General features: G+C 54.9%; 1 protein-coding gene across 2 annotated transcripts in view; it reads left to right on the top strand.

The window, feature by feature from the left end:
* The window catches only part of LOC133342730 (receptor-type tyrosine-protein phosphatase gamma-like), a 166,945-nt gene that overhangs the window by 43,931 nt on the left and 98,686 nt on the right, over positions 1–24,328 (top strand). For both annotated transcript variants that reach the window (XM_061552071.1, XM_061552070.1), the window contains exons 3-5: positions 1,726–1,883; positions 2,360–2,501; positions 14,562–14,755. In XM_061552071.1, the coding sequence (XP_061408055.1) occupies positions 1,726–1,883; positions 2,360–2,501; positions 14,562–14,755 (494 nt within the window). The remainder of the gene's footprint in view (positions 1–1,725; positions 1,884–2,359; positions 2,502–14,561; positions 14,756–24,328) is intronic.

Genomic DNA, 24,328 nt, shown 5'->3' with positions numbered 1-24,328 from the left:
TGGTATTCACCACGCCTACAACACCTGGTATTCACCACGCCTACAACACCTGGTATTCACCACGCCTACAACACCTGGTATTCACCACGCCTACAACACCTGGTATTCACCACGCCTACAACACCTGGTATTCACCACGCCTACAACACCTGGTATTCACCACGCCTACAACACCTGGTATTCACCACGCCTACAACACCTGGTATTCACCACGCCTACAACACCTGGTATTCACCACGCCTACATCACCTGGTATTCACCACGCCTACAACACCTGGTATTCACCACGCCTACAACACCTGGTATTCACCACGCCTACAACACCTGGTATTCACCACGCCTACAACACCTGGTATTCACCACGCCTACAACACCTGGTATTCACCACGCCTACAACACCTGGTATTCACCACGCCTACAACACCTGGTATTCACCACGCCTACAACACCTGGTATTCACCACGCCTACAACACCTGGTATTCACCACGCCTACAACACCTGGTATTCACCACGCCTACAACACCTGGTATTCACCACGCCTACAACACCTGGTATTCACCATGCCTACAACACCTGGTATTCACCACGCCTACAACACCTGGTATTCACCACGCCTGCAACACCTGGTATTCACCAAGCCTACAACACCTGGTATTCACCACGCCTACAACACCTGGTATCCCCCATGCAGTCAGTCTCCACGCAACAGTCGAACCGTGCTCGAATGCTGCTTAGCACTGTGAGATCTTCCGCGTCGGGCCGCATGCAGGGGTCACTTTCGCATCTTGAAACCGTCGCCTTATTTTGGATCGCGCGCTGGGCAGCAATCATCAGCCCCCGACTAGCTAGCCGAATACCCTATTCGCAGTTTGTGCCACACAGGGCAAGCTGCCGTTAGTAGGGGGTCTCTAGGCTCTGAGATGTTTCGTTGCATTTAATTACGTTGAGTTGTACATGGGGCTGTTCGTGCATGTGTGCGGGGGGGCTGATGGAGAGGGGTGAGGAGCGGGTGCGGGGGGGCAAGTGGGGGCAGGGGAGCGCAAGGGTGGGAGGCATGCTCGTGTGCGTGCAAGGCAGTGCACGTGTTGGCACAGGAGGAGGTATAGCTGGGGCATCTGCCAGTCATCTCAGTCAGTCAACCGATGGCACCTGGCTCTGTACCGTGACCTCCTGTTGGCGAGCCTTCAACACTTGACGTGATAGCCTGAAAGTGCACCGAGCCTGGCACAGGCGCCGTGGTGACGTCACCGTTACTTAGTGGCGAATGGCGCGTATTAGTATTATGTGTGCAGGACCGTACTGGTTACTGTTCATGTGATCGCTGTTCATGTGATCGTCATTCCACTCGTTCACCTGGGGAAAGCCTCGTTGAGCCTCAAGATTTTTTCCGGGAGGGTCCTGCCAAGTTTATGGCAGTAAGAAGAGGTCACGACTGCTGTGTGATCCCAATTGAGTGATCTGCAGTGTCATTTATTGCCATTGCGAAAGTGTTCTTTTCGCCCAAAAAACGGTTACATCGTTGTTCTTTTTCGTTTTCTTTTTGCTATGGGGAGGGAAACCGGAAAACCCAGGGGGGAGAGAACAAACAAACTCCACACACAGAAAGACAGTCGCCTGGAATCAGGAATCGAACCCAGGTAGTGCTTGCTGTACTGCACCGCCGTGGTGCAGGTGAGGTGACCGTGACCCCGTGTCCCTGTGGTGTCCTCGTGTCCCGTGCACAGAGAAGTCGAGCGCCATGTCGACGCTGGTGCCACGGGCTCTGCTGCCCGAGGACACGGGGGACTACTTTCGCTACGCGGGCTCGCTGACGGCGCCGCCGTGCCGCGAGGGACTCCTGTGGACTGTGCTGCGCATGCCCGTGCCCATCTCCCGAAGCCAGGTGCGTGCACGCCTTGTCGTCGCTCCACACACACACGCACGCGCGTGCGTGTGTCTGTGCGGGTCTTTGTGTGTCTGTTTGTGTCGGTAGTGCAACGGTTAACGCGCCGCGTTCCGAACTCGGCGACTCGAGTTCGATTCCCTCTCACGGCCAGCACTAGTGACGATTATCTGAACCGGTCCTGGGCCTCCCCTAGGTCGACTCAGCCTCAAATGAGTACTTGGTGCAATGTATAAACATCGCCACTGGGGAGACAAAGGTGGCCGGGCATGTTGCTGGCTACCCACCCCCTCGTGTGCCGTGCCGGCTTTCATAGGTGCGACTCGCTAACCGCACTGGCCCCAAAAGTCTGTTTCGGTGATACTTGTGTGTGTCCCATTTTACCTATGACCCCGTCTCTTCCTTCTGGCCCCATCTCCCCTCTCACCCCCCCACTCCTTCCTGGAACCCCGCCCCCCACGTCTCTGCCGTGGCAGCTGTCGCGCTTCTGCGGGATCTTCACGACGGAGCGCTTGGGCTTCAGCAAGGTGGTGGACTACTTGCGCGACAACTTCCGCCCGGTGCAGGCCGGCTTCTCGGGCGCCGTGTTCACCTCGCGCGCCAACCGCACCGGCCCCGGTGAGCGAGCGTCCTCCCCGGGTCCCCTCGGTTAGCCGATCCCACGCGGGTGGGGTACGGCGTCGGGTAGCTCGCATTCCCTCACGTAGACGTCCAGCAAAGTGCGGAAGAGGAGGCCGAGGTGCCGCTCCTCGGGTGGCGGCGGCAGCACCCCCAGGACGAGAAACATCGTGGCTTGACTGAGGTCGAACGATGTCTGCGGCGGAAAGCTACAATGGTCTCTCCCAGGAGTCACGCCGTGTTGCAGACGGAGAGGGGAAGCTCCAGATGTCTCACCTGGAGACGGAGAGTTTCCCCTGCTGAGCGGGGGGGGGGGGGGTTGGGGGCTCTCGCACGCTCCAGCGGCGCTCGTCCGGACCGCGTGGCGCCGTCGGAATTCCGCGATCGCCGGGCGAGACGGGAGGGGAGCACCAATCAAACACCATGCGGCACGCTCGGTGGGGCGGCCCCGTGGGTGGGGGGTGGGAACCATGCACCACCCCCCCCCCCCCCACCGCGATGCCCCGTGTCGCCGCGACTTCTGTCGTAAGAGACGCTTCTCGGCTGCGCTCGCGAGCGGAGATTATCCACGTGGGATGCATCGCGTCCTTCTCATCCTCCTGCTCGCAGGAGGCAACGCTCGCCGTGAGCCCGGATGGGCGCGCGTGTTGGGAGCGGCGGTGCGGCAGTGAGCGCACCGCGCCACGAACCTGCCAACATGAGACCCGTTCCCACTCGCGGCCACAAGCACCGGTGATGAATATCCTTACTGGACCTGGCCCTTCCCCCAGGTTGACTCAGCCTTAAAGCCGAGAAGCTCTTGCGGTGCGTAAACATCATCGCTGACTGGGGAGACAACTGGCACTTGCTCCAGCTGGCTGAATGTTTACACGGGGGATCTTTACCTTTAACTTTGCACACCCTTAACTGCCCCTCTCAGAGCCTGGACTCGTCAGAGAGTACACATTTGCCTTGGCAAGAAACTTTACCAATTAAAATTCAATTATATTTTCCTTTAAAGTTTTGACAAAAAAATATATCGACATGCCTCCTGCCCGCGTCCAATTTCTGTGACAAAACGGTACGTGATTTTTTTCTAAAGTGGCATGCGAAATGGAAAAACCCCCCACCCACAACTCGCACCGGGAGAGTTTGCGGGTCGTTGCTCCTTGCGCCGAGAGCGATGTGGTGCCAGCAATCATCGACAACATCGGCCGGCTGCAACTCAGTCCCGGAGTCCTCGGGGGGGCTGAGGGTGGGTTGGGGGGGGCCCTTCTTGTCCCCCATGGGCAAGGATGCAGCCTCGGTGGGTATCGGTGTGTGGGTGTCGGTGTACGGGTGTGTGGGTGTCGGTGTGCGGGTGGGCAGGTGTGTGGGTGTCGGTATACGGGTGTCGGTGTGCGTATGTGTGGGTGTCGGTGTGTCGGTGTGTCGGTGTGTGGGTGTGTGGGTGTCGGTGTGCGGGTGTGTGGGTGTCGGTGTGTCGGTGTGTCGGTGTGTGGGTGTGTGGGTGTCGGTGTGCGGGTGTGTGGGTGTCGGTGTGTCGGTGTGTCGGTGTGTGGGTGTGTGGGTGTCGGTGTGCGGGTGTGTGGGTGTGTGGGTGTCGGTGTGCGGGTATGCGGGTGTGCGGGTGTGTGGGTGTGTGGGTGTCGGTGTGCGGGTGTGTGGGTGTGTGGGTGTCGGTGTGCGGGTATGCGGGTGTGCGGGTGTGTGGGTGTGTGGGTGTGGGTGTCGGTGTGCGGGTGTATGGGTGTGTGGGTGTCGGTGTGCAGGTGTGTGTGTGGGGGTGTGCGGGTGTGTGGGTGTGCGGGAGTGTGGGTGTCAGTGTGCGGGAGTGTGGGTGTCGGTGTGCAGGTGTTGGGATGGTGGGTGTGTCGATGTACGGGTGTGCGTGTGTGTGGGTGTCGGTGAGCGGGTGTGCGGGTGTATGGGTGTGTGGGTGTCGGTGTTTTCGGGTTTGCGGATGTGTGGGTGTGCGGGTGTATGGGTGTGTGGGTGTGTCGGTGTATGGGTGTGTGGGTGCCAGTGTGCGTGTGTGTGGGTGTCGGTGTGCGGGTGTGTGGGTGTCGGTGTATGGGTGTGTGGGTGTCGGTGTGTGGGTGTCGGTGTGCGGGGGTGTGGGTGTCGGTGTGCTGGTGTCGCTGTGCGGGTGTCGATGTGCGGGTGTGCGGGTGTCGGTGTGTGGGTGTCGGTGTGCGGGTGTGTGGGTGTCGGTGTGCGTGTGTGTGGGTGTCGGTGTATGGGTGTGTGGGTGTCGGTGTGTGGGTGTCAGTGTATGGGTGTGTGGGTGCCAGTGTGCGTGTGTGTGGGTGTCGGTGTATGGGTGTGTGGGTGTCGGTGTGCGGGTGTGTGGGTGTCGAGATGTGGGTGTCGCTGTGCGGGTGTCGCTGTGCTGGTGTCGCTGTGCGGGTGTCGATGTGCGGGTGTGCGGGTGTCGGTGTAGGGGTGTCGGTGTGAGGGTCTCGGTGTGCAGGTGTCGGTGAGTTGGTGTCGGTGTGCGGGTGTCGCTGTGCGGGTGTCGGTGTGCGGGTGTCGGTGTGCGGGTGTCGGTATGAGGGTGTCGGTGTGAGGGTGTGAGGGTGTGCGGGTGTTGGTGTGCGGGTGTGAGTGTGATACCATCAGTAGGCCTGGGCTCTGGGTTGTTCTTCCTGCTTTCAGAGTCCCTGACCCGCTCCTCACAATCATTAAGGACCTTCATGATGGTGAGCGGGCCCGGGTAAAACTACATGGCCGGGAGTCAGAGCCATTCGCTGTACACCTTGGGGTACGACAGGGATGTCCTCTGGCTCCCACATTATTTAACATCTATTTCGGCCACGTAGTTCGGGAAGCCTTCAATAGCTGTATCGGAGGAATTTCCATCTGGTACAGATACAAAGGGAGGCTGATCGATGCCTGGGTGTGGTCAAGGGATGGCTCCCAATTGGTCAACCACGTTATATATGGTAATAGCTGCTCGTTCAGAGGAGGAGTTGGAGACGCTGCTGCTGAGACTGGAGCGGGCCACTAAGAGGTGGGGCCTTACCATCAGCCCCACCAAAACGAAGCACCTGCCTTGGTATTTTGTACCATCGGGCACTCCACCCCCACAACTCCCAATCGGTGATGGGGCAGTAGTGGAGAGAGTGGAGAGTTTCCCATACCTGGGCAGTGTGCTCATGAGCGGCTCCGGTTTAACAGCAGAGGTCTCACTCCGAATCAGTCAAGCGGCAATATCTTTTCATCGGTTGTGTAACGCTGTGTGGAAGCTACCTGGTCTGTCGCTCCGCACGAAGCTTCAGGTCTTCTCGGCCACGGTCATTTCCTCCCTTCTCTACGCTTGCGAAACGTGGACCCCCCTAATGGAACATCTTCGCCGGTTAGAAACATTTAGGCGGGCCTGCCTATGATCAATCCTGGGTTTAACAAGGCTGGATTGTGTGAGGAGCTCACAAATCCTCGAAAGATCTAGACAAAGTCAGATCGGTGAGCTCCTCCGGCAGGTAAGGCTGCGTTGGCTGGGCCATGTAGCCCGCATGCCCAATCACCGCATGCCCAAACAGCTTTTGTTCGGCCGGATCGAGGGGGCTAAACGGGCGCGGCACGGGCTAGAGAGGAGATGAAGTGATGTGGTACAGGAGGATGTGGAGCTGAGTGGACTTGCCGATGACTTGTACCAGCGGTGTCAAGATCGGTCTCTGTGGAGGAGGCTCGTGAAGGACGCTACTGGGCAGTTGGAGGCAGTCGCCCTCCAACAACAACGGAAGGCGGAGGAGCGACGCTCACAACAACGAGCTGAGCGCCGAGTGGCTAAAGCACAGCAAGTTGGCACAGTAGAGGGCACAGGTGGTGCATCAGCAAGTCATCTCAGTCAGTCGACCCCTGGCACCTGGGTCTGCCCCTTGACCTCTTGCCAGCGGGCATTTGACACTTCACGTGGCCTCAAAGTGCACGTCACTGCCACTTAGTGGCGAATGGCGGTTGTTGTTGTTGTCAGTGTGAGGGTGTGCGGGTGTCGGTGCGGGTGACGGTGTGCGGGTGACGGTGTGCGGGTGACGGTGTGCGGGTGACGGTGTGCGGGTGTCGGTGTGCGGGTGTGCGGGTGTCGGTGCGGGTGACGGTGTGCGGGTGTCGGTGTGCGGGTGTCGGTGTGCGGGTGACGGTGTGCAGGTGACGGTGTGCGGGTGTGCGGGTGTCGGTGTGCGGGTGTCGGTGTGCTGGTGTCGGTGTGCGGGTGTCGGTGTGCGGGTGTCGGTGTGCGGGTGTGCGGGTGACGGTGTGCGGGTGTCGGTGTGCTGGTGTCGGTGTGCGGGTGTCGGTGTGCGGGTGTCGGTGTGCGGGTGTCGGTGTGCGGGTGTCGGTGTGCGGGTGTGCGGGTGTCGGTGTGCGGGTGTGCGGGTGTGCGGGTGTCGGTGTGCGGGTGTCGGTGTGCGGGTGTCGGTGCGGGTGACGGTGTGCGGGTGACGGTGTGCTGGTGTCGGTGTGCGGGTGTCGGTGTGCGGGTGTGCGGGTGTCGGTGTGCGGGTGTCGGTGTGCGGGTGTCGGTGTGCGGGTGTGCGGGTGTCGGTGTGCGGGTGTGCGGGTGTCGGTGTGCGGGTGACGGTGTGCGGGTGACGGTGTGCTGGTGTCGGTGTGCGGGTGTGCTGGTGTCGGTGTGCGGGATGTGCGGGTGTCGGTGTGCGGGTGTGCGGGTGTCGGTGTGCGGGTGTGCGGGTGTGCGGGTGTCGGTGTGCTGGTGTCAGTGTGCGGGTGACAGTGCGGGTGTGCGGGTGTGCGGGTGTCGGTGTGTGGGTGACAGTGTGGGTGTGCGGGTGTCGGTGTGCGGGTGTCGGTGTGCGGGTGTCGGTGTGTGGGTGACAGTGTGCGGGTGACAGTGCGGGTGTGCGGGTGTGCGGGTGTCGGTGTGTGGGTGACAGTGCGGGTGTGAGGGTGTGCGGGTGTCGGTGTGCGGGTGTCGGTGTGCGGGTGTCAGTGTGCTGGTATTCTTGTGCAGAAAACGCCGTGATGTGGAGACCCTCGCAACATTTCGGATTAAAGATCCGGCGGAGTTCGACTCCGCCACAGTTCGACTCCGCCACGTGTTTTTCTCTCCCTTCATCTGGTGGACGTGCCTGTGTCCGTACCCACTCCCGAACCATAAACCCCCCCGCTCCCCCCCACCACTGTGAGCAAACAACCACAACGTTAGCATAGCTAACCCCCCGCCCCCGCCTACCCCGTCTACGCTGCTCCTTCTTCTTAGCACAGCACTCAACGTACGCGCCAGCTATTGGCCATCGATGGCCAAGCTGTGGGCCAAGCAGGGCCACACCCAGGCCCAGTCCCCCCATCCTAACAACCCCGACCGATCCCCAATCGCGACCCTCGCTGTGCCAATCCGTGAGCTGCTCGGGGCACCTTCGCCAATCGGCCCCCAGGGGGTGTGGAGGCCCGGCCGGCTCGCTACGCCAAATTGCTCACTTAATTTGATGTTATTTGATTTCGACTACGGCTCTCTCTCTCTGTGTATATATAGAAAGAAAAAAAGTACAAATGTATTTAAAAATATACACACGCAAATATATATTCCGTCTCTTTTACTGTTTATATCGTGGAATAATTCTGGAGGATTCATACATATTTAATAATGCCAGGGCAGAGCCCAATACATCATCGAGCAAACAGAAATGTCAGCTCATTTTCACATATTTAATGACTTGATGTAACGTAACCTTTTCCAATATTAATGTGCCGTCACCACTTCTGATATTAACGCCACTTTATATACAGCACAAACTTCCCGTTCGCCACACACACACAAATATATATTTATGAATTAGTTGTTTGGACAATCATGCGATTGTTATTACGATGATGGAAAAGGGCAAAATGGTTTCTTCCTTGGGCAAACGTCGCGGCCTGGTGAGTTCAACTCAGTGGATACTTGTAGCCTGCGTGTGGTGCGGTGTGTGCGGTGTGTGCGGTGTGTGCGGTGTGTGCGTGTGGTGCGGTGTGTGCGGTGTGTGCGGTGTGTGCGGTGTGTGCGTGTGGTGCGGTGTGTGCGGTGTGTGCGGTGTGTGCGGTGTGTGCGGTGTGGTGCGGTGTGTGCGTGTGGTGCGGCGTGTGCGGTGTATGCGGTGTGTGCGGTGTGGTGCGGTGTGTGCGGTGTGTGCGGTTTGTGCGGTGTGTGCGTGTGGTGCGGTGTGTGCGGTGTATGCGGTGTGTGCGGTGTGTGCGTGTGGTGCGGTGTGTGCGGTGTGTGCGTGTGGTGCAGTGTGTGCGGTGTGTGCGGTGTGTGCGGTGTGTGCGTGTGGTGCCGTGTGTGCGGTGTGTGCGGTGTGTAAACATCGCCACTCGCGAGACAAAGATGGCCAGGCGTGGTGGTTGCTGGCCACCAACCTCCCTCGTGCGCCGTGCCAGCCTCCATAGGTGCTACTTGCTGAGAGCACCTGCCCCAAAAGTCTGTTAAGGCTATACTTGGGTAGATCTTTGTCTGCGTGCTTTTGTGGGAAGTGGTTGTGTAGTTGGCGAGCTGCGCTATTAACCTGGTCACCCGAGTTCGATTCCCGCTCACGGCCATCAATGCCAGTGATGATTATCTGCACCAGTCCTGGGCCTCCCCGATGTCGACTCAGCCTCATATGAGTACAACACCAGGTGCGGTGTGTAGTAAACATCTTAGTTTTTCTGGTGAGCGGTCGTGTAGTTGTTTAGCCCACCATGCTACGAAGCCGTTCACGACCAATAACAGTGGCGAAAGTTTAAACCGCTGCTGGGCCTGGCCCTCGAGGTGCGGTGTGCAAACATCAGCACTGGGGAGACAATCGGCCGGACGTGGTGCTGGCCAGACCTCATCGGTCCTCACTAACCGCACTTGTCCCACACAGTCTGGTAAAGGCTATCCGGGGGATTTTAGTCTGTGTGTGTTGCGTGCCGCCTGTACGTTCAAGTACAACGTTTGGTTTACGAGCGGATGAAGGAAGGTGCCATTTGAAGGGACAGCATCGAAGAGCGTTACAGCTGATGATAATGGAGGATAGATGGAAGGGAAGATAGGAGAGGGGAAACGGTGGCAGAGCGGTGCTCTTCATGCGACGCGCTGAAGATAGGCGATAGATTGAGAGAGAAAAAAATCGGTCCTGGACATCGACCCAAGGGCAACGAGGACACGACGAGGCGGATGGGAGATTCTGTCGTCCCGCAGGGGTCATGAGGCACTGTGCACGGATCTCCCTCGTTGACCACGCGAATGCCGCATGACGAACGCTCACCCCTCCGGGGGGGCTAGTGCGCCTCTCTGTTTTTTGCGCGCCACGTGGATTCTTAAATCTTAAACTTCGCCTCGAGGTGGTGCAGGCCAGATGCGTCCAATTACGCGTCAAAGTTAGGGATTTAACACGGACGTTGTACACCGAACGCTGTCCGATTTTAATTATTTTTTTGCAGGCCATAACCGGGCCAAATTGAGGGGACGATGGCCGCCTCTGCAAGGCAACAGAGCCCCTCTCTCTCCCCCTCCCTCCCGCCCCCCCCCCCACCCCGGGCCATAGACCCGCCCCCCACTGATGAGGTTTTACCTCCCGACGCAAATGTGCGCACGTGTTTTTGTCGGGTTTGTTTTTAATTCAGGACGTGGCGCAGAGGTCAGAGAGAGCTTGGGTTCGAATCTGGGTTTCAGCCACTGCCCTTGATGTGACCGGGTTCGCAAGCATGGCGAGTGGTCTCAGCCTGGTCGCAGAGAGTCCACGGGAGAAAAAAATGCATCGCATTAATTTGGCTTTTCACTCACAGAATCAAAATATATCTGACTGCCGTTGCGACGAACATTTCCCGTACCGGGCGCCCGCACGCACGTGTACATGTGCCAGCAGCGTGTTGTTACAAAGAGGTCACGCAAAGGGATCTCAGGAGTAGTTCTGTGACACCTCCTTACGCGAGATGTTTCCGAACGAAACGGTAGCGGCGAACGTCGTGTGACCCTGGGCCCCTCTGTCCCGTGCCCCCCCCCCCCCCCCGCCCTGATGGCTATGCTCACGGCAACCTCCCAAGTGAAATTGGAGCGCCGAGGTCATCGTGGCGTGGAGCCCCGGCGGCGAAGGCAGCGGCGTAGCTGGCGAGTGCACAGGCCGGTGCAACTGTACCCCCCCCCCCCACCGCCGCCGCGTGGCCCACGGAAGGGCGCAGGTGCCGGGGCTGTGACGAGAGAGGGAGGGGGATGAGGTGGGGGATGAAATGAGGACATACATTATAATGAGGTCGCACTCATTACATGCAACGTGCTTGTTGCAAATTAAACACAATGCCTCGCTGATGTCGTCCAGGAACAGAAACCGTCATCACGCAAACTCCGGTCATCCTCGCAGCAGCGGCTTTTGGTTGGCCATCGAACAAAGACGGTCACTGCATTACCGCGTGCTTTCAGATGCGCTTCTGCGGCCGTCTGGAATGCCTCTTCCGATATTAGGAAGCCACTGAAGCTACGCACTTTTAAATAATCTGTATTGAACACTCATTTCGTTACAACAGCTTTTTGTGTTTAGTTTGTTGTGCTTCCCCATGCACCTCCAATTAGCAAGGTTGTCTACGTACGGTGCGAAAGAAGTTCAAAATACATAGCACGGTTGGCGGCACCAGTTGTAGTGGATTCAACTGAGTCGCAGGCGTACACCAACACATAACACAAATGGGTTACTGCCCCTGTACCAGATAACCTATGGTGGTGGACCACCAGGCTAACTACGCTAGTTACTGGGAGTAGCTACAATGGACAGGACCCGAGCTGGGGTCCTCGTCCACATGTTGGTGACTTCTTCTTGGACGTAGAACGTAGATCGTAGATCTTCAGATGACGGCAGCAACACTGAACCCCGGTCCCTGTGGGGACCCGGTTGATCTGCTCCCGGGTCGTGGCTGGCCCCGCCCCTGGCCACGCCCACCTTCGAGAAACCTCTTGTTGTTTCTCGGATCTCACCCTGACACGTGACCACCCCCTAGCCCCCACCTGGGGCCCTAGTGTAGATCTTACTGGTCACGTGCCTTCCGGGGTCAACCAGAGTGCCACGGCCCGGGGTAGCCTCACCCCATGGCTGACACTCTCACACTCCCTCCCGTAGGGGTCGGCACTGCACGCCACGCGTGGTGCCACTGAGCGCTATCCCACCCACCTACGGGGTGTCCGCGATGGCGATGCATCGCACGTCGTGCCTCGCTAGGACAGGCATTACCCAGTGACATCCACGATGTCGCTACACATACGGTGCGAAAGAAGTTGAACATGCGTACATAGCAAGGTTGGCTACGTATGGTGTGAAAGAAGTTCAACATATTTAAATATCACTGTTGGCTACGTACGTCGTGAAAGAAGTTCAACATATGTACATAGCATGGTTATCTACGTACGGTGTGAAAGAAATGTAACATGTACATAGCACGGTTGGCTAAGTACGGTGCGAAAGAAGTTCAACACACGTACATAGCAAGGTTGGCTACGCACGGTGCGAAAGAAGTTCAACACACGTACATAGCACGGCTGGGTACGTAGGGTGCGAAAGAAGTTCAACACACGTACATAGCACGGTTGGGTACGTAGGGTGCGAAAGAAGTTCAACACACGTACATAGCACGGTTGGGTACGTAGGGTGCGAAAGAAGTTCAACACACGTACATAGCACGGTTGGGTACGTAGGGTGCGAAAGAAGTTCAACATGCGTACATAGCACGGCTGGGTACGTAGGGTGCGAAAGAAGTTCAACATGCGTACATAGCACGGTTGGGTACGTAGGGTGCAAAAGAAGTTCAACACACGTACATAGCACGGTTGGGTACGTAGGGTGCGAAAGAAGTTCAACACACGTACATAGCACGGTTGGGTACGTAGGGTGCGAAAGAAGTTCAACACACGTACATAGCACGGCTGGGTACGTAGGGTGCGAAAGAAGTTCAACACACGTACATAGCACGGCTGGGTACGTAGGGTGCGAAAGAAGTTCAACACACGTACATAGCACGGTTGGGTACGTAGGGTGCGAAAGAAGTTCATCACACGTACATAGCACGGTTGGGTACGTAGGGTGCGAAAGAAGTTCAACACACGTACATAGCACGGCTGGGTACGTAGGGTGCGAAAGAAGTTCATCACACGTACATAGCACGGCTGGGTACGTAGGGTGCGAAAGAAGTTCAACACACGTACATAGCACGGCTGGGTACGTAGGGTGCAAAAGAAGTTCAACATACGTACATAGCACGGCTGGGTACGTAGGGTGCGAAAGAAGTTCATCACACGTACATAGCACGGCTGGGTACGTAGGGTGCGAAAGAAGTTCATCACACGTACAGGAAGCGGCCCCACTCCGCTTGACTCCTCTTCGCGCCGGGGCCCGTGCCGAGCGCGCGGCACCCCGGGGCGACGAGCAGGAGTTTCTCTGTGAGAGGATCCGTCACCGCACCTGTGCGGTGACGTTGTGGTGGTGGCGGTGGTGACGGTGGCGGCGATGGGGAACGGAGCGAATAATCAACGGGGGAGAGAGAGAACTCCGGTCGCGCTGGCGGTGGTCCGTGCGGGGTGGGGGGCAGCTGTTATGAGAATGGGGGGCGTGGGGTGATGAAGGTGGTGGTTGTTGGGCGGGGGGGGGGCGGTGGTGGTGGTAGGAGCGGTGGCTGTAGCGGTCGGCGTGGACTGGGCTCAGGAGGCAACCCGGCGACAGTTTAATTTCCGCTCGCGATCAACACGATCATCTGAGCAGATCGTGGACCCGGTGCGGCGGTGTGTAAACATCGTCACTGGGGAGACAAAGGTGGCCAGGGGTGGTGCTTGGCCACCCACCCCTCGTGCATCGTGCCGGCCTTCATAGGCGTTCGCTAACAACACTTATCTGTCGAAGGTTTTACCGGGGACATCTTTGGGGGCGAGGGGCAGCGGTGGTGCGGGCGAGGGGGTATTTGGTTTTGTGGGGGCCGTTGTGGTAAGAGGGGACGATGTGGTAAGTCTGTGTGTGTGTTGACCTTGTTTCTCACCGTACAAATCAATTTATAACATTTTTGACATGCGTTTTTCTGGATTTTATTGTTGTTATTATGTCTCTCACTGTTCAAATAAACCTACCATTAAAATTATAGACTGATCATTTCTTTGTCAGTGGGCAAACGTACAAAATCAGCAGGGCATGAAATACTTTTTTCCCTCACTGTATGTGGTAAGTGGGGGGCGATGTGGTAAATGGGGGGCTATGGGGTCTGCGTAGAGATGGGTACCAGGATGGAGTCTCGCTGCTGTGGTGGCCCCTCCGCGTCCGTTGATCGCACCGTGGATTCATCGATGGCGCTGATTGACGGGCGGCACTGGCAGGAGGCTGATAGAGGCATTGATGAGTGCGATGATGTGAGCGATGGAGTCTTGAGATGGCGATGGTGAGCACTGTGACAATATTTGTTTATTTATGATGATGATGTTGACATGATGATGCATTCAAGGACGATGTCCCGTAGATGATAATAATTTAGTTGATGTATTATCCAAATAATTATTTGGATAATCATGATTTTGATGCTGAGTGACACGATTATGTCGATGATGATGAGTGAGATGATGATGATGGTGATTGAGATGATGATGATGATGGTGGTGGCAATGATGATGGTGAGTGAGATAATGATGGTGGCGATGGTCGTGACGTAGACGACGTGGCTTGGATAGTAGATGAGGACCGTGAGTTTAGGCACGTGAGCGAGCAGCTCTCGATTGAAAGGTCGCGACTTTGAACGCTGCCCATTGGTCGACTCATCGTCCCTCTGGGGGTCAATGCAATGAGCACCACTTGTGGGGAGGTCATCAGTGGTTGTCCTGCAGATGGACTCGCCATTGCCACATTAATGTGGAATTTCCATCAATGGCTCAGGGTTGTTAATGGGGGAGAATTACCACCTCAATGCTAATTGGGGGAGGAAATCAGCTGTATGTATTATGGCGATTATGATTTAAATAATAATGATGACGATGGTGATACTGGGTACAATTATCATGATGATAATGATGATAGTGATGATGATGTAGATGACGGTGGCAAGGCTGATGGTGATGGTGACGATGGTGGCGAGGATGATGATGACGATGTGTCTCCGCAGTCTGCACGGCCGTGCCGCAGCGCGTGTGGGTCGAGGAGTCCGATTGGTCCACGGTGCGGGTGCGCTGGGGACGAGCACGTGTCGTTGCCGGTGGCGACGCCGCCTCCGTCGCTGTGGTGATGTACGCCGTGTCCATGGAGCGCTCCGGGGAGGGACGGAGACTTACGCGGCGCACCCACGGAGAGACCGATACGGTGAGACACACGCACAGGCACACTCACGTGCAGGCACACAAACTGTCTAACACGTAGGCTTTCGTGACCAATATCATCCATTATACAGGTTTTTTGGGTGAAATCTCGTAAATAAAAATATGTCGTTAAACCCGTCACCACCCGACACAGCCAACTAGTAAGGTTTGTCACATAAACACAACGTGCCAATTCGTCACTAGTACAGCACCGCACCGGTTGTGTGTTGGGGGGCAAAGCCACAACATTGACAATCTGAGTGCCGTGACGTGTCGCCAGTAATTGCAACGAGCTTCATCAGGCGACAGCCAGAGTTGTGGAGAAGTCCTCCTTTTTCGTTCCTTAAATAAAGGCGCAGGTTTGATGACAACACGTTTGTGCTCTTCTTGCGCGAAGTGGGGGAGGGAGTTAGTGAATGCATGAAGATGACTTTGGGCATCCATTGCCGTTTGGGTTATTTATGGTAATCGGCGAACATTATGCGAGCCCATTGTTCTTGTACTTCCTGTTGATTGTGTGAACTAAAATAGCAGTACCAACGGCAATCCCTGTTGAAGTATGGTGACCTGTATAGACATGCATTTAAATAATGTATTATTTGATGATTCGCTTCCAAGCAGCACTTATCCTGTAGCTATCCGAATGGTTAAAAATATATATTTCTCTCAATTTCGATACAGTAAATCCTCTAATTAGTCTTGGCCAATAGTAACTAGTTTTGCACAGAACTTCAACATTATCAAAACCAATTGAGTGTCCTTGTTGGCGCACAAGTGTTGTCATTACATCTACGCAATGGCGGAGCCAGGATTTTCAGGTAGGGGGGGCAACCCCTCCAGCAATGACAAATGACAGAGGAGTTGTTAGTAAGTAAGGACTTGTCCCTTGCTTTTTATTCGACGCGTGTGCGGCGATGGCGCAGCCATCGATCGAGGGTCGAATTCGAACCACGTCGTGTGATCGGCATCGCGCTCGCTGAAGGTGTTTGCCTTCAGGGAAGTCGTGTACTGTATACACAACTGTGCACAATTATATGAGTCACATAGAACTGCTTTGCCGCTACTTATTGCCAGTTATGGACTCAGACTATTGTCCTATGATCTCATAGAGTCCCTGGCATGTAATAATATGCTACACAGTGGCAGTGGGTGTCGCAAGATGCCGATTTATTACTAATAAACCTCATGGGGGGGGCACGTGCCACCCCACCCCCCACTGCAGTACATCTACGCCTCTATTTGAGGAACGAAACAGGTGGACTTCTCCACAAATCTGGCTGTCGCCTGATGCTGCTCGTTGTAATTACTGGCGAAACGTCACGGTCCTCAGATTGTAAACGTTGTGGCTTGGCTCTCCAACACACAAGCGGCTAGTGCTGTACTAGTACACTACACTATACACTAGTGCTGTACTAGTACACTACACTATACACTACTATACACTACATTATACACTAGTGCTGTACTAGTGACGAATTGGCACGTTCTGTTTACGTGACAACCCTTACTAGCTGGCTGTGTCGGGTGGTGGCGGGTTTAACGACACATTTTATATATTTTCGCGATCTAACCCAAACAACCTGTATAATAGAGGCACACACGCACGCACGGAGAGACAGAGACCGTACGACGCACACACGCGCGCTTGCACTCACTCACGTACAGACGCACACACGTACGGAGAGATGGACACGGTGAGATGCACACACCGCGCACTCACTCATGTACAGGCACACACACACAGGCACACTCACGGATTCATGTACAGACACACGTACACACGCACTCACGTACAGACACACACGCACTCACGTGCAGAGACACTTACACAGACGCACTCAGGTACAGACGCACACAAACACACGCGTGCACGGAGAGACGGACACGGTGAGGCGCATACACACACACATGCACTGACTCGCGTACAGATTAACGTACACACACGCGTACCCACGCATTCACATTCGCGCTGGGTTAGGATAAGTGTCGCGAACACATAGCTATGAGGACACTGAGACATGTGGGATTAGTGTTGGGAGGGAGGGGAGCTGCCGTTTGGAAATGTGTGAACGAACAGAGGAGAGTGGAGCTGCCACCTTTGCGGTGTGAACTCGTAGCCAGAGGGCAGAGGGAGGGAGAGGGCTTGTGTTGTCAAGACCCTCCACCGCCCCGACGCAGCCACACACGTGTTCGTTGTCGCTCGCTCACCGGGTGAGGTGAAGAGCGACCCTCACCGCCGGAATTGGGCAGCGATGAGATCCGCAACGTTTCACTTGAAACCCGCGCTAAGCGTCCTCCAGGAAATCCGAATCACCAAGTGGGAACGAGGTATCTTAACGGCAAGGATTTGCCTGGATACCTACGTGGCCTGACCCAAAATCCAACGATGAAACGCACAACATTGGCCCAGAAAACGTACGCGTCAAACGAGGTGCCAACACGTGTAAGATGCACACACATCCTCCAGGGCGTGCGACGTTTTGCCAACGAGGAACCGTCAGGCAAACTTTGGCTCAACGTTGGTCCAACGTTCCACGTGAACTGGCACAGCATTTCCTGACAATGTGCATTGTCGTCCTCTTGCGCTGCCTGTCAGTTGGCAACATTTGCTTTGTTTAAAATTTGATGTGAACGCGGTGCCGTTTTCCAGGATGATTTTGGGCACCATGGTGGCTAGGAGATGTTAACTACCTCGCCTTGTATACAGGAGGTCGTGGGTTCAAGCCCGACTCTTACGCATGTTTATTTGGAGTTTGCATGTGTTTCTCTCTGTGGTCGCATGGATTTTTCTCCGGGTCCTCCGGTTTTCCCTCCACATCTAAAATCAACGGCACACGTTGAGAGTATTTGGCTGCTATCAATTTCCATGTGATGATAAGCCACTTCGTTGAGCTATTATTTGTGGCCTGAAAAAGCGCTACGTAGCTCAGTGGGCTTTATCTGGAAAAAATACATCGTTTTTCGCATAATACACAGAGGCAGTGTGCTGTTTACACGCATTTCCAGCCTGCGCTATCATTCACGTGTGATGATAGGATTTTTTCTTCATTAACAGTCTTGATTTTTGAACCATACATTTAGTTAGTGTTCCCTGTGTTTGTGTTTGTATGCAGTGCCAGATTATCCTAGTAGCAAAAGCAGCATTTTCAAGGGCCCCGCGCTAAATGCTTTCAAGCTATCAATTCCGGTTCAGTGGTTCTGCACTTGCTCTATTACTATAGTACTATACGGCCTTCAACTTTTATGAACGACTGGGTGTTTAAGTTTAGCGATTTGTCGTATTATATGGCTGTATAGCAAATACAAAAAATACAATTACTTTACTGTGCAAGTAAAAAATGTGTTAAAATGAAAATTTTATTTATTTATTTAGGGCCCTTTTATAACATATGCTACAGGCCCCTCCCTAGCTTAATCTGGCAGTGTGCATGTGTACGTGTGTGTGTGCGTGCAAACACAACCTCCTACCTCCTCGTGGTGCTGGACGGCAACGCTGTGGTGGGCAGTGCCTTGGGGGGAGGGCCAATTTAAATTGGCCTTTCCCCTCATGGCGTTTGTAACTACCACAGCGGCCAAATGGGGGCTCTAGATGGGTGCGAGGGGCTGATAACCCCTCCACCTTCAATTAATTACCACTAAACCACGTCTGAAAAATGTAATTAATAAGCTTTTGCCGGAGGCCCCGGGGGTACAGGCGTCTATGACGTCTCTTGGCCAAACCCCATTTGGCGGAGCCAGGAGACTGAATCCTTATCCTCGGGGCTCCTCCAGAAACAACAAAAAACCACTACGTGTGGCCATGTGGAATGTTCGAACGCTCACTGCGGAGGAGAGGCTGCCACTCCTCTGTCGGGAGCTGGACCGGTACTGCCTGGATCTCTGTGGTATTCAGGAGGTCCTGGACCTCCCTAATGGAGCATCTTCGCCGGTTGGAAACATTTAGGCTGGCCTGCCTACGATCCATCCTGAGTTTAACCAGGCTGGATTGTGTGAGGAGCTCACAAATCCTTGCAAGATCTGGGCAAAGTCCCATCGGTGAGCTCCTCCGGCAGGCAAGGCTGCATTGGCTGGGTCATGTAGCCCGCATGCCCAGCCACCGCATGCCTAAACAGCTTTTGTTCGGCCGGATCGAGGGGGCTAAACGGGCGCGGTATGGGCTAGAGAAGAGATGGCGTGATGTGGTACAGGAGGACGTGGAGCTGAGTGGACTTGCCAATGACTGGTACCAGCAGTGTCAAGATCGGCCTCTGTGGAGGAGGCTCGTGAAGGACGCTACTGGGCAGTTGGAGGCAGTCGCCCTCCAACAACAATGGAGGGCGGAGGAGCGATGCTCACAACAACGAGCGGAGCGCCAGGTGGCTAAAGCACAGCAAGTTGGTACAGTAGGGGGCACAGGTGGTGCATCAGCCAGTCATCTCGGTCATCTCGGTCAGTCGACCCGTAGTACCTGGGTCTGCCCCGTGACCTACCAGCGGGCGTTCGACACTTCACGTGGCCTCAAGGTGCACATGGCCTGGCACAAGCGTCGTGGTGACATCACCGCCACTTAGTGGCGAATGGCGGGTTGTTGTTGTATGTGCGGAGAGGTAGTGCAGTGGTTAGTGCACTGTGCTACGAACCGGGCGATCTAATTTCGATTCCCGCTCACGGCCAATACCAGTGACGATTATCTGAACCGGTCATGGGCCTCCCCTAGGTCGACTCAGCCTCAAATGAGGACCTGTTGCGGTGTGTAAACATCGCCACTGGGAAGACAAGATGTCTGGGCATATTTGCTGGCCACCCACCCCATTGTGTGCCATGCTGGCCTTCATAGGTGCTCGCCAACAGCACTTGCCCCAACAGTCGGTTAAGGCTACACAGGGGATCTTTCTCTTTGTATGTGCATGTGCGCCGTTACTTGTGTGTTTTACGCGTGACATTTCACCACATGGGAGTCAGCCGAAGGTTTTGCTTTGCTCTACCCTCTCCTCTCACCTCTGCCTCTCTCCCTTTTATCATCCTCGGCTCTGCACTCACAGTCCCTGCGTGTGCGTGTGTGTGAGTCAGTGTGTTTGTTTTGTGTGTGTGAGTGTATGTGAGTGTGTGTCTGGGGAGCGGTAGTGTAGCGGTTAGTGCTGCGCTACGATCCCGGCGAGTTTGATTCCCGCTCACAGTCAACAGCAGTGACGAGTATCTGAACCGGTACTGGGCCTCCCCGAGGTCGACTCAGCCTCAAATGAGTACCTGTTTTAGTGTGTGAAAACATCTCCACTAGGGAGACAAAGGCAGTCGGGCATGGTGCTGGCCACCCACCCCCTCGTGTGCTGTGCCGGCCTTCATAGCTGCTACTTGCTAACGGCCCTTTCCCCAACAGGCTGTTAAGGCTATATGGGGGGGGAGGATCTTTGTCTTTGCAAATGTTTTGTTCACGGTGAGCATTCTTTGTTGAGGGTCTGCGTGGGAATGCGTGCGTGAGTGAGCGCCGCCAGTGTAAATGAGTGTAAATGAGTGTGAATGCGGGAGAGTGTGAGTCGACGGTGAGTGCAAGTGTGAGTGTGCGAGCGACACTCCGTGTGGTGTGGCATACATTGTGTGCGAGCATCCTCTGGCGCTAAGGGCTCCCTCTTGGGCCGAGCTCCTATTCACAATCCCTCGAGTGGATGTTAGCTCGCCGATGGCAACATCACCCACCCCCTCCCCCGCTATGCGCGGATCTCCCAAGCTAAGAGGTTTCGAGGCCGGTCACCGCTTGAATGGGCGGCCACCGCCATGCATAAAGAACATGCGTTAGCGGTGTTACAGCTGCTGTGTACAGGCCGCTGTGGCCGCGACACTGCTGCCATCGGATGGCGGTGCAGCAAAATCCATCGTTGTCCAGCGCTATGCTCCCCCACCTTCGCTCACCAGCGGTGAGCAGCGCGGTGAAGGACGGTGAGATCACACCCCACGGCCAGCGGGGGGGGGGGGGGGGGGGGGGAGGAGGGCTGTACGCTGTGAGTCTCGTTCATTTTTCACTCCAGTTGTGCGTTTTTTTTACCGTGACCTCTGTTTGGTTAAAATGGCGAACGGCGGTTTAAGCGAGGCCCTTAAGCAAAAAAATTAACGATTTTAATTTCTTATTTTATCGCACGCTTGGAATTTACGCCAAGAAGCAGAGAGAGGAGCACACAGATTGGAGAAGGGATGCTGGGTTCGCTACGCAGCTCTGAGCGCGTGTAAAAGCTGAGCGGGACTTGCCCCGAGGGACGCCGGTCGAGACGTACAACGGAGTGGCAGCCAAGGAACGGAGCACATCCATCAAAGGATGTGCACCGAGGAGACGGAGCGATTAAAGCCACGTGAGCATCACGGGCTATGTGGACCATACCCTCGCATGCAGGATCAAACAGATTACTATTATTGTACCAGGTAAGGCCCACTGAGCTACATAGCTCTTTTTTAGAAACGACCTGGCCACAAATGATAGCTCAACAAAGTGGCTCATCATGTGGACGTTTATAGAACCAAATACTCCAAACGCATGATTCTAAATTTGGAGGGAAAAACCAGAGGACCCGGAAAAAAATCCATGCGACCTCGGGGAGAGTATGCAAACTCCAAATATACAGTAGGCGTCAGGGTCGGAATCCAAGCCACGACCTCCTGGATACCAGGCGAGGCCTTCATCCAGCAATGGATTGATCGTCGCTGACAATGATGATGATGTCGGTGCTAATTTCATCTTCGTGACCACCGTTGCGTGTTTTATTCGCCCTTGAATACGTTATCTTTCTTGCACAATACTTATGAACTAACGAGCTCGAGATTTAAAGTTGTAAGTAGACAGCTATTTAGCATCCAATCGGTGCTTTGCTCGATGGCATTTTTGAGGAGTAATTGACAGCGCGATGGATGTGCGAGGTCGTCGCGCTCGCCGTGCGGTCGATGAGTGAGCTGCTTATCGTGTGGGTCGCGGAGCTACGGGGTTCGTAAAACTCGCGCTGCAAGGGTAGGTACCTTGCGTCGGGTGACACTGAAAGCCTAAGAACCTGCAAGGCATCGCGGCTCGAGATTTAAAGAGGAACAAAAAGCGCGCCAGCTGTGCGATTCAACCATAAAGGTGATCAAGTCAACCCCGTTGGCACGCTCGGCTTTCTGCGCCACGGGACGGCACCGCGGTTCCCGGGCGGTGGGCCGTTGATGGCTGTGCGTCTCCCCCATTGAGTGGTCGGTAGGCACCCTGCTTGAATCAGAATCGTAGTCAGAAGTTGTATTCCCCACCGAGGAAAGTCCGTAGAGCTAAGAAGCTCTTTTTTTGTCAAGGGCGACCCGGCCAGCAGACGACGTCGCGGCGTTGAGCGTGACGCTGACGCGGGGGGGGGGGGGGGGGGGGATTCCGCTCTCATGCGGATGCCGACCAACGGGATTCGCTAACGTCCACCGCTGCGAAGCGGACGCGGCACTCACTAGGCGCGTTGACACGCACGCCGCGGAAGTCATTCACCGGGGCGGCCACTCGCCCTGAACCGCGAGCCTCTACAACGATCAGCGACCTCCCGGACAAGCCCAGGCTCGGCTGGGCTGGGCATGGTAGATTTATTATTTATATAAATTTTAATTAATATTATTTAAACTAAACTAAGCCATTTCTATTTTACCATGTAAGGCCCGCTGAACTACAAAGCTCTTTTTATGAAGCGACCTGGCTTGTCAGGTGGAAATTTATTGGAGCCAAATATTCTAAACACATGATTCTAAACGTAGAAAGAAAAAACGGAGGACCCGAAGAAAATCCATGCGACCACGGGGAGAGATACACGCACACTCCAAATATACAGCAGCAGCAGGGTCAGGGTCAAGATCCAACCCACGACCTCCTGTAGAGCAGGCCACAGTGGCACCCTGACCTGCCCCTTATTTTACCCAGGAAAGCCTCAGTGAGCCTCAAGACTCATTTGTGTAATCAAAATTGAGTAATATACATCTACTTTTTCAGGATTTGGTTTGTTTGGTTGATACCAGTTACTACACAATAATTACACATTCAGGACCGCACCGTGGACGTGCCAAGATTTTCTCTCTCTTACGACGGCTGTGGACCACACTGGACCGTGCTTGCACGCAGCATGGCAGATATGTCTCGTACATGTTCCATACATTTAAAATTGAAGATTCACCAATCTGCGACTGTGGTAAAGCCCAAACCATCAAACGCGTCAACGCCATCCACGCACACCCTGGCGATATCGCTGCAATCCGTACAGCATCTAAATGCAAAGGAAACTCTTGCAGGATATTACGAAAGCACCCGAATCAAGAATCATACCCAGGTGCTTCCTGCTTCGAGGCACGAGTGCCGCCACTGTGCCATCACCTTGTCACCCCAGTGTGGCCACAGAACGTTTCAGTTGTTAGGAGTCAGGCGGGCGGGCTGAATGGCAGGTGGGCTGGCTGGTGCGCTGGTGGACTGGGGGGATTGGCTGACTGGTGGGCTGCGGGGACGGCTGAATGGTGGGAAGGAGGGCTGGTGGGGGGCAGCGGTAAGCCCACACAACATCCCACAGCTGGGCTGGGATCGCTTTCATCTCGGCACGCATCTCTGCGTAAATGCGGCTCCGCTGTGCATTTCACTCGGACCATTAGCATGCCCTCCGAAAACAACCCGTACACAAGTGAAAGGGCTGTACAGAATGCTTTGTGTGTATTACAAGCAAACAGCGAAATGCATTTCATGTCCGGGGCTTTTTTGAGACATCACAAAAATTAAAGCGTTTGTGTTTGACATAAGGACTTTCAATCAACAATGAAACCGAGCAGCATTTGATTTATTGATGAATATTCATACGCTCTTGATTGAACATTCATGCACGGGCCTCTTAATATTCATGAGGTGATATTAATAATAACTATGAATATGTATGGGACATTGCACTCCCATCACAGCCGCTGTCGTCTGGTCGGCTTAATGAACACCGGGGAGTGTTTCATAGCGAGAGGTGGGAGGAGCGGGGGGATGTGGGTCACGGGGTAAACTGCAGTGCCAGTCATGAGAAGAACAGAACAACACAACACACGTACACACACACACAGATCCCCGGTGTGATGCCTCAACAGACTGTTTGGGGCAAGTGCTGTTAGCGAGTAGCACCTATGAAGACCGGCACCGCCTTTGTCTCCCCAGTGCTGGTATTTACACACCACACCAGATAATTAATTTAAGGTTGAGTCGACCTAGTTTGAGGCCCAGTACCGGATCAAATATTCGCCATCGCTCTTATTGGTCGTGGGTGGGAATCGAACCCGGGGTGGCCGGCTTCGCAGCACAGCGCACGGACAACAGTGCCACGCCGCTCCAAACCACGGAGGCGGAGAAAGATCGCGACGGATCGCGATGGCTCGGAGTGTATTCCTCCATCCAACAGTGTATAGACCATGGCTGATGACGACGACGATGATGACCCAGTTAGATTTGGTCGACTTTTTTTTATCCCATTAGTTTCTTTTGTTTCCCCACACTCTGTGCTTACTGCGAAGCCGCTATGTGTGTGTGCACGCGTGTGTTCCCGAGTGTGTACACACACAGAAGGATGCGATTAGAAAGTCAATAATCATCATT

The sequence above is a fragment of the Lethenteron reissneri genome, chromosome 15 (genome assembly GCF_015708825.2).
Source record: "Lethenteron reissneri isolate LAM-NWPU_2019-01 chromosome 15, ASM1570882v1, whole genome shotgun sequence".
In the NCBI taxonomy this organism is placed as follows: Eukaryota; Metazoa; Chordata; class Hyperoartia; order Petromyzontiformes; family Petromyzontidae; genus Lethenteron; species Lethenteron reissneri.
Note: the sequence above shows the minus strand (reverse complement) of the source record. Positions and strands in the feature narration are given on the sequence as shown.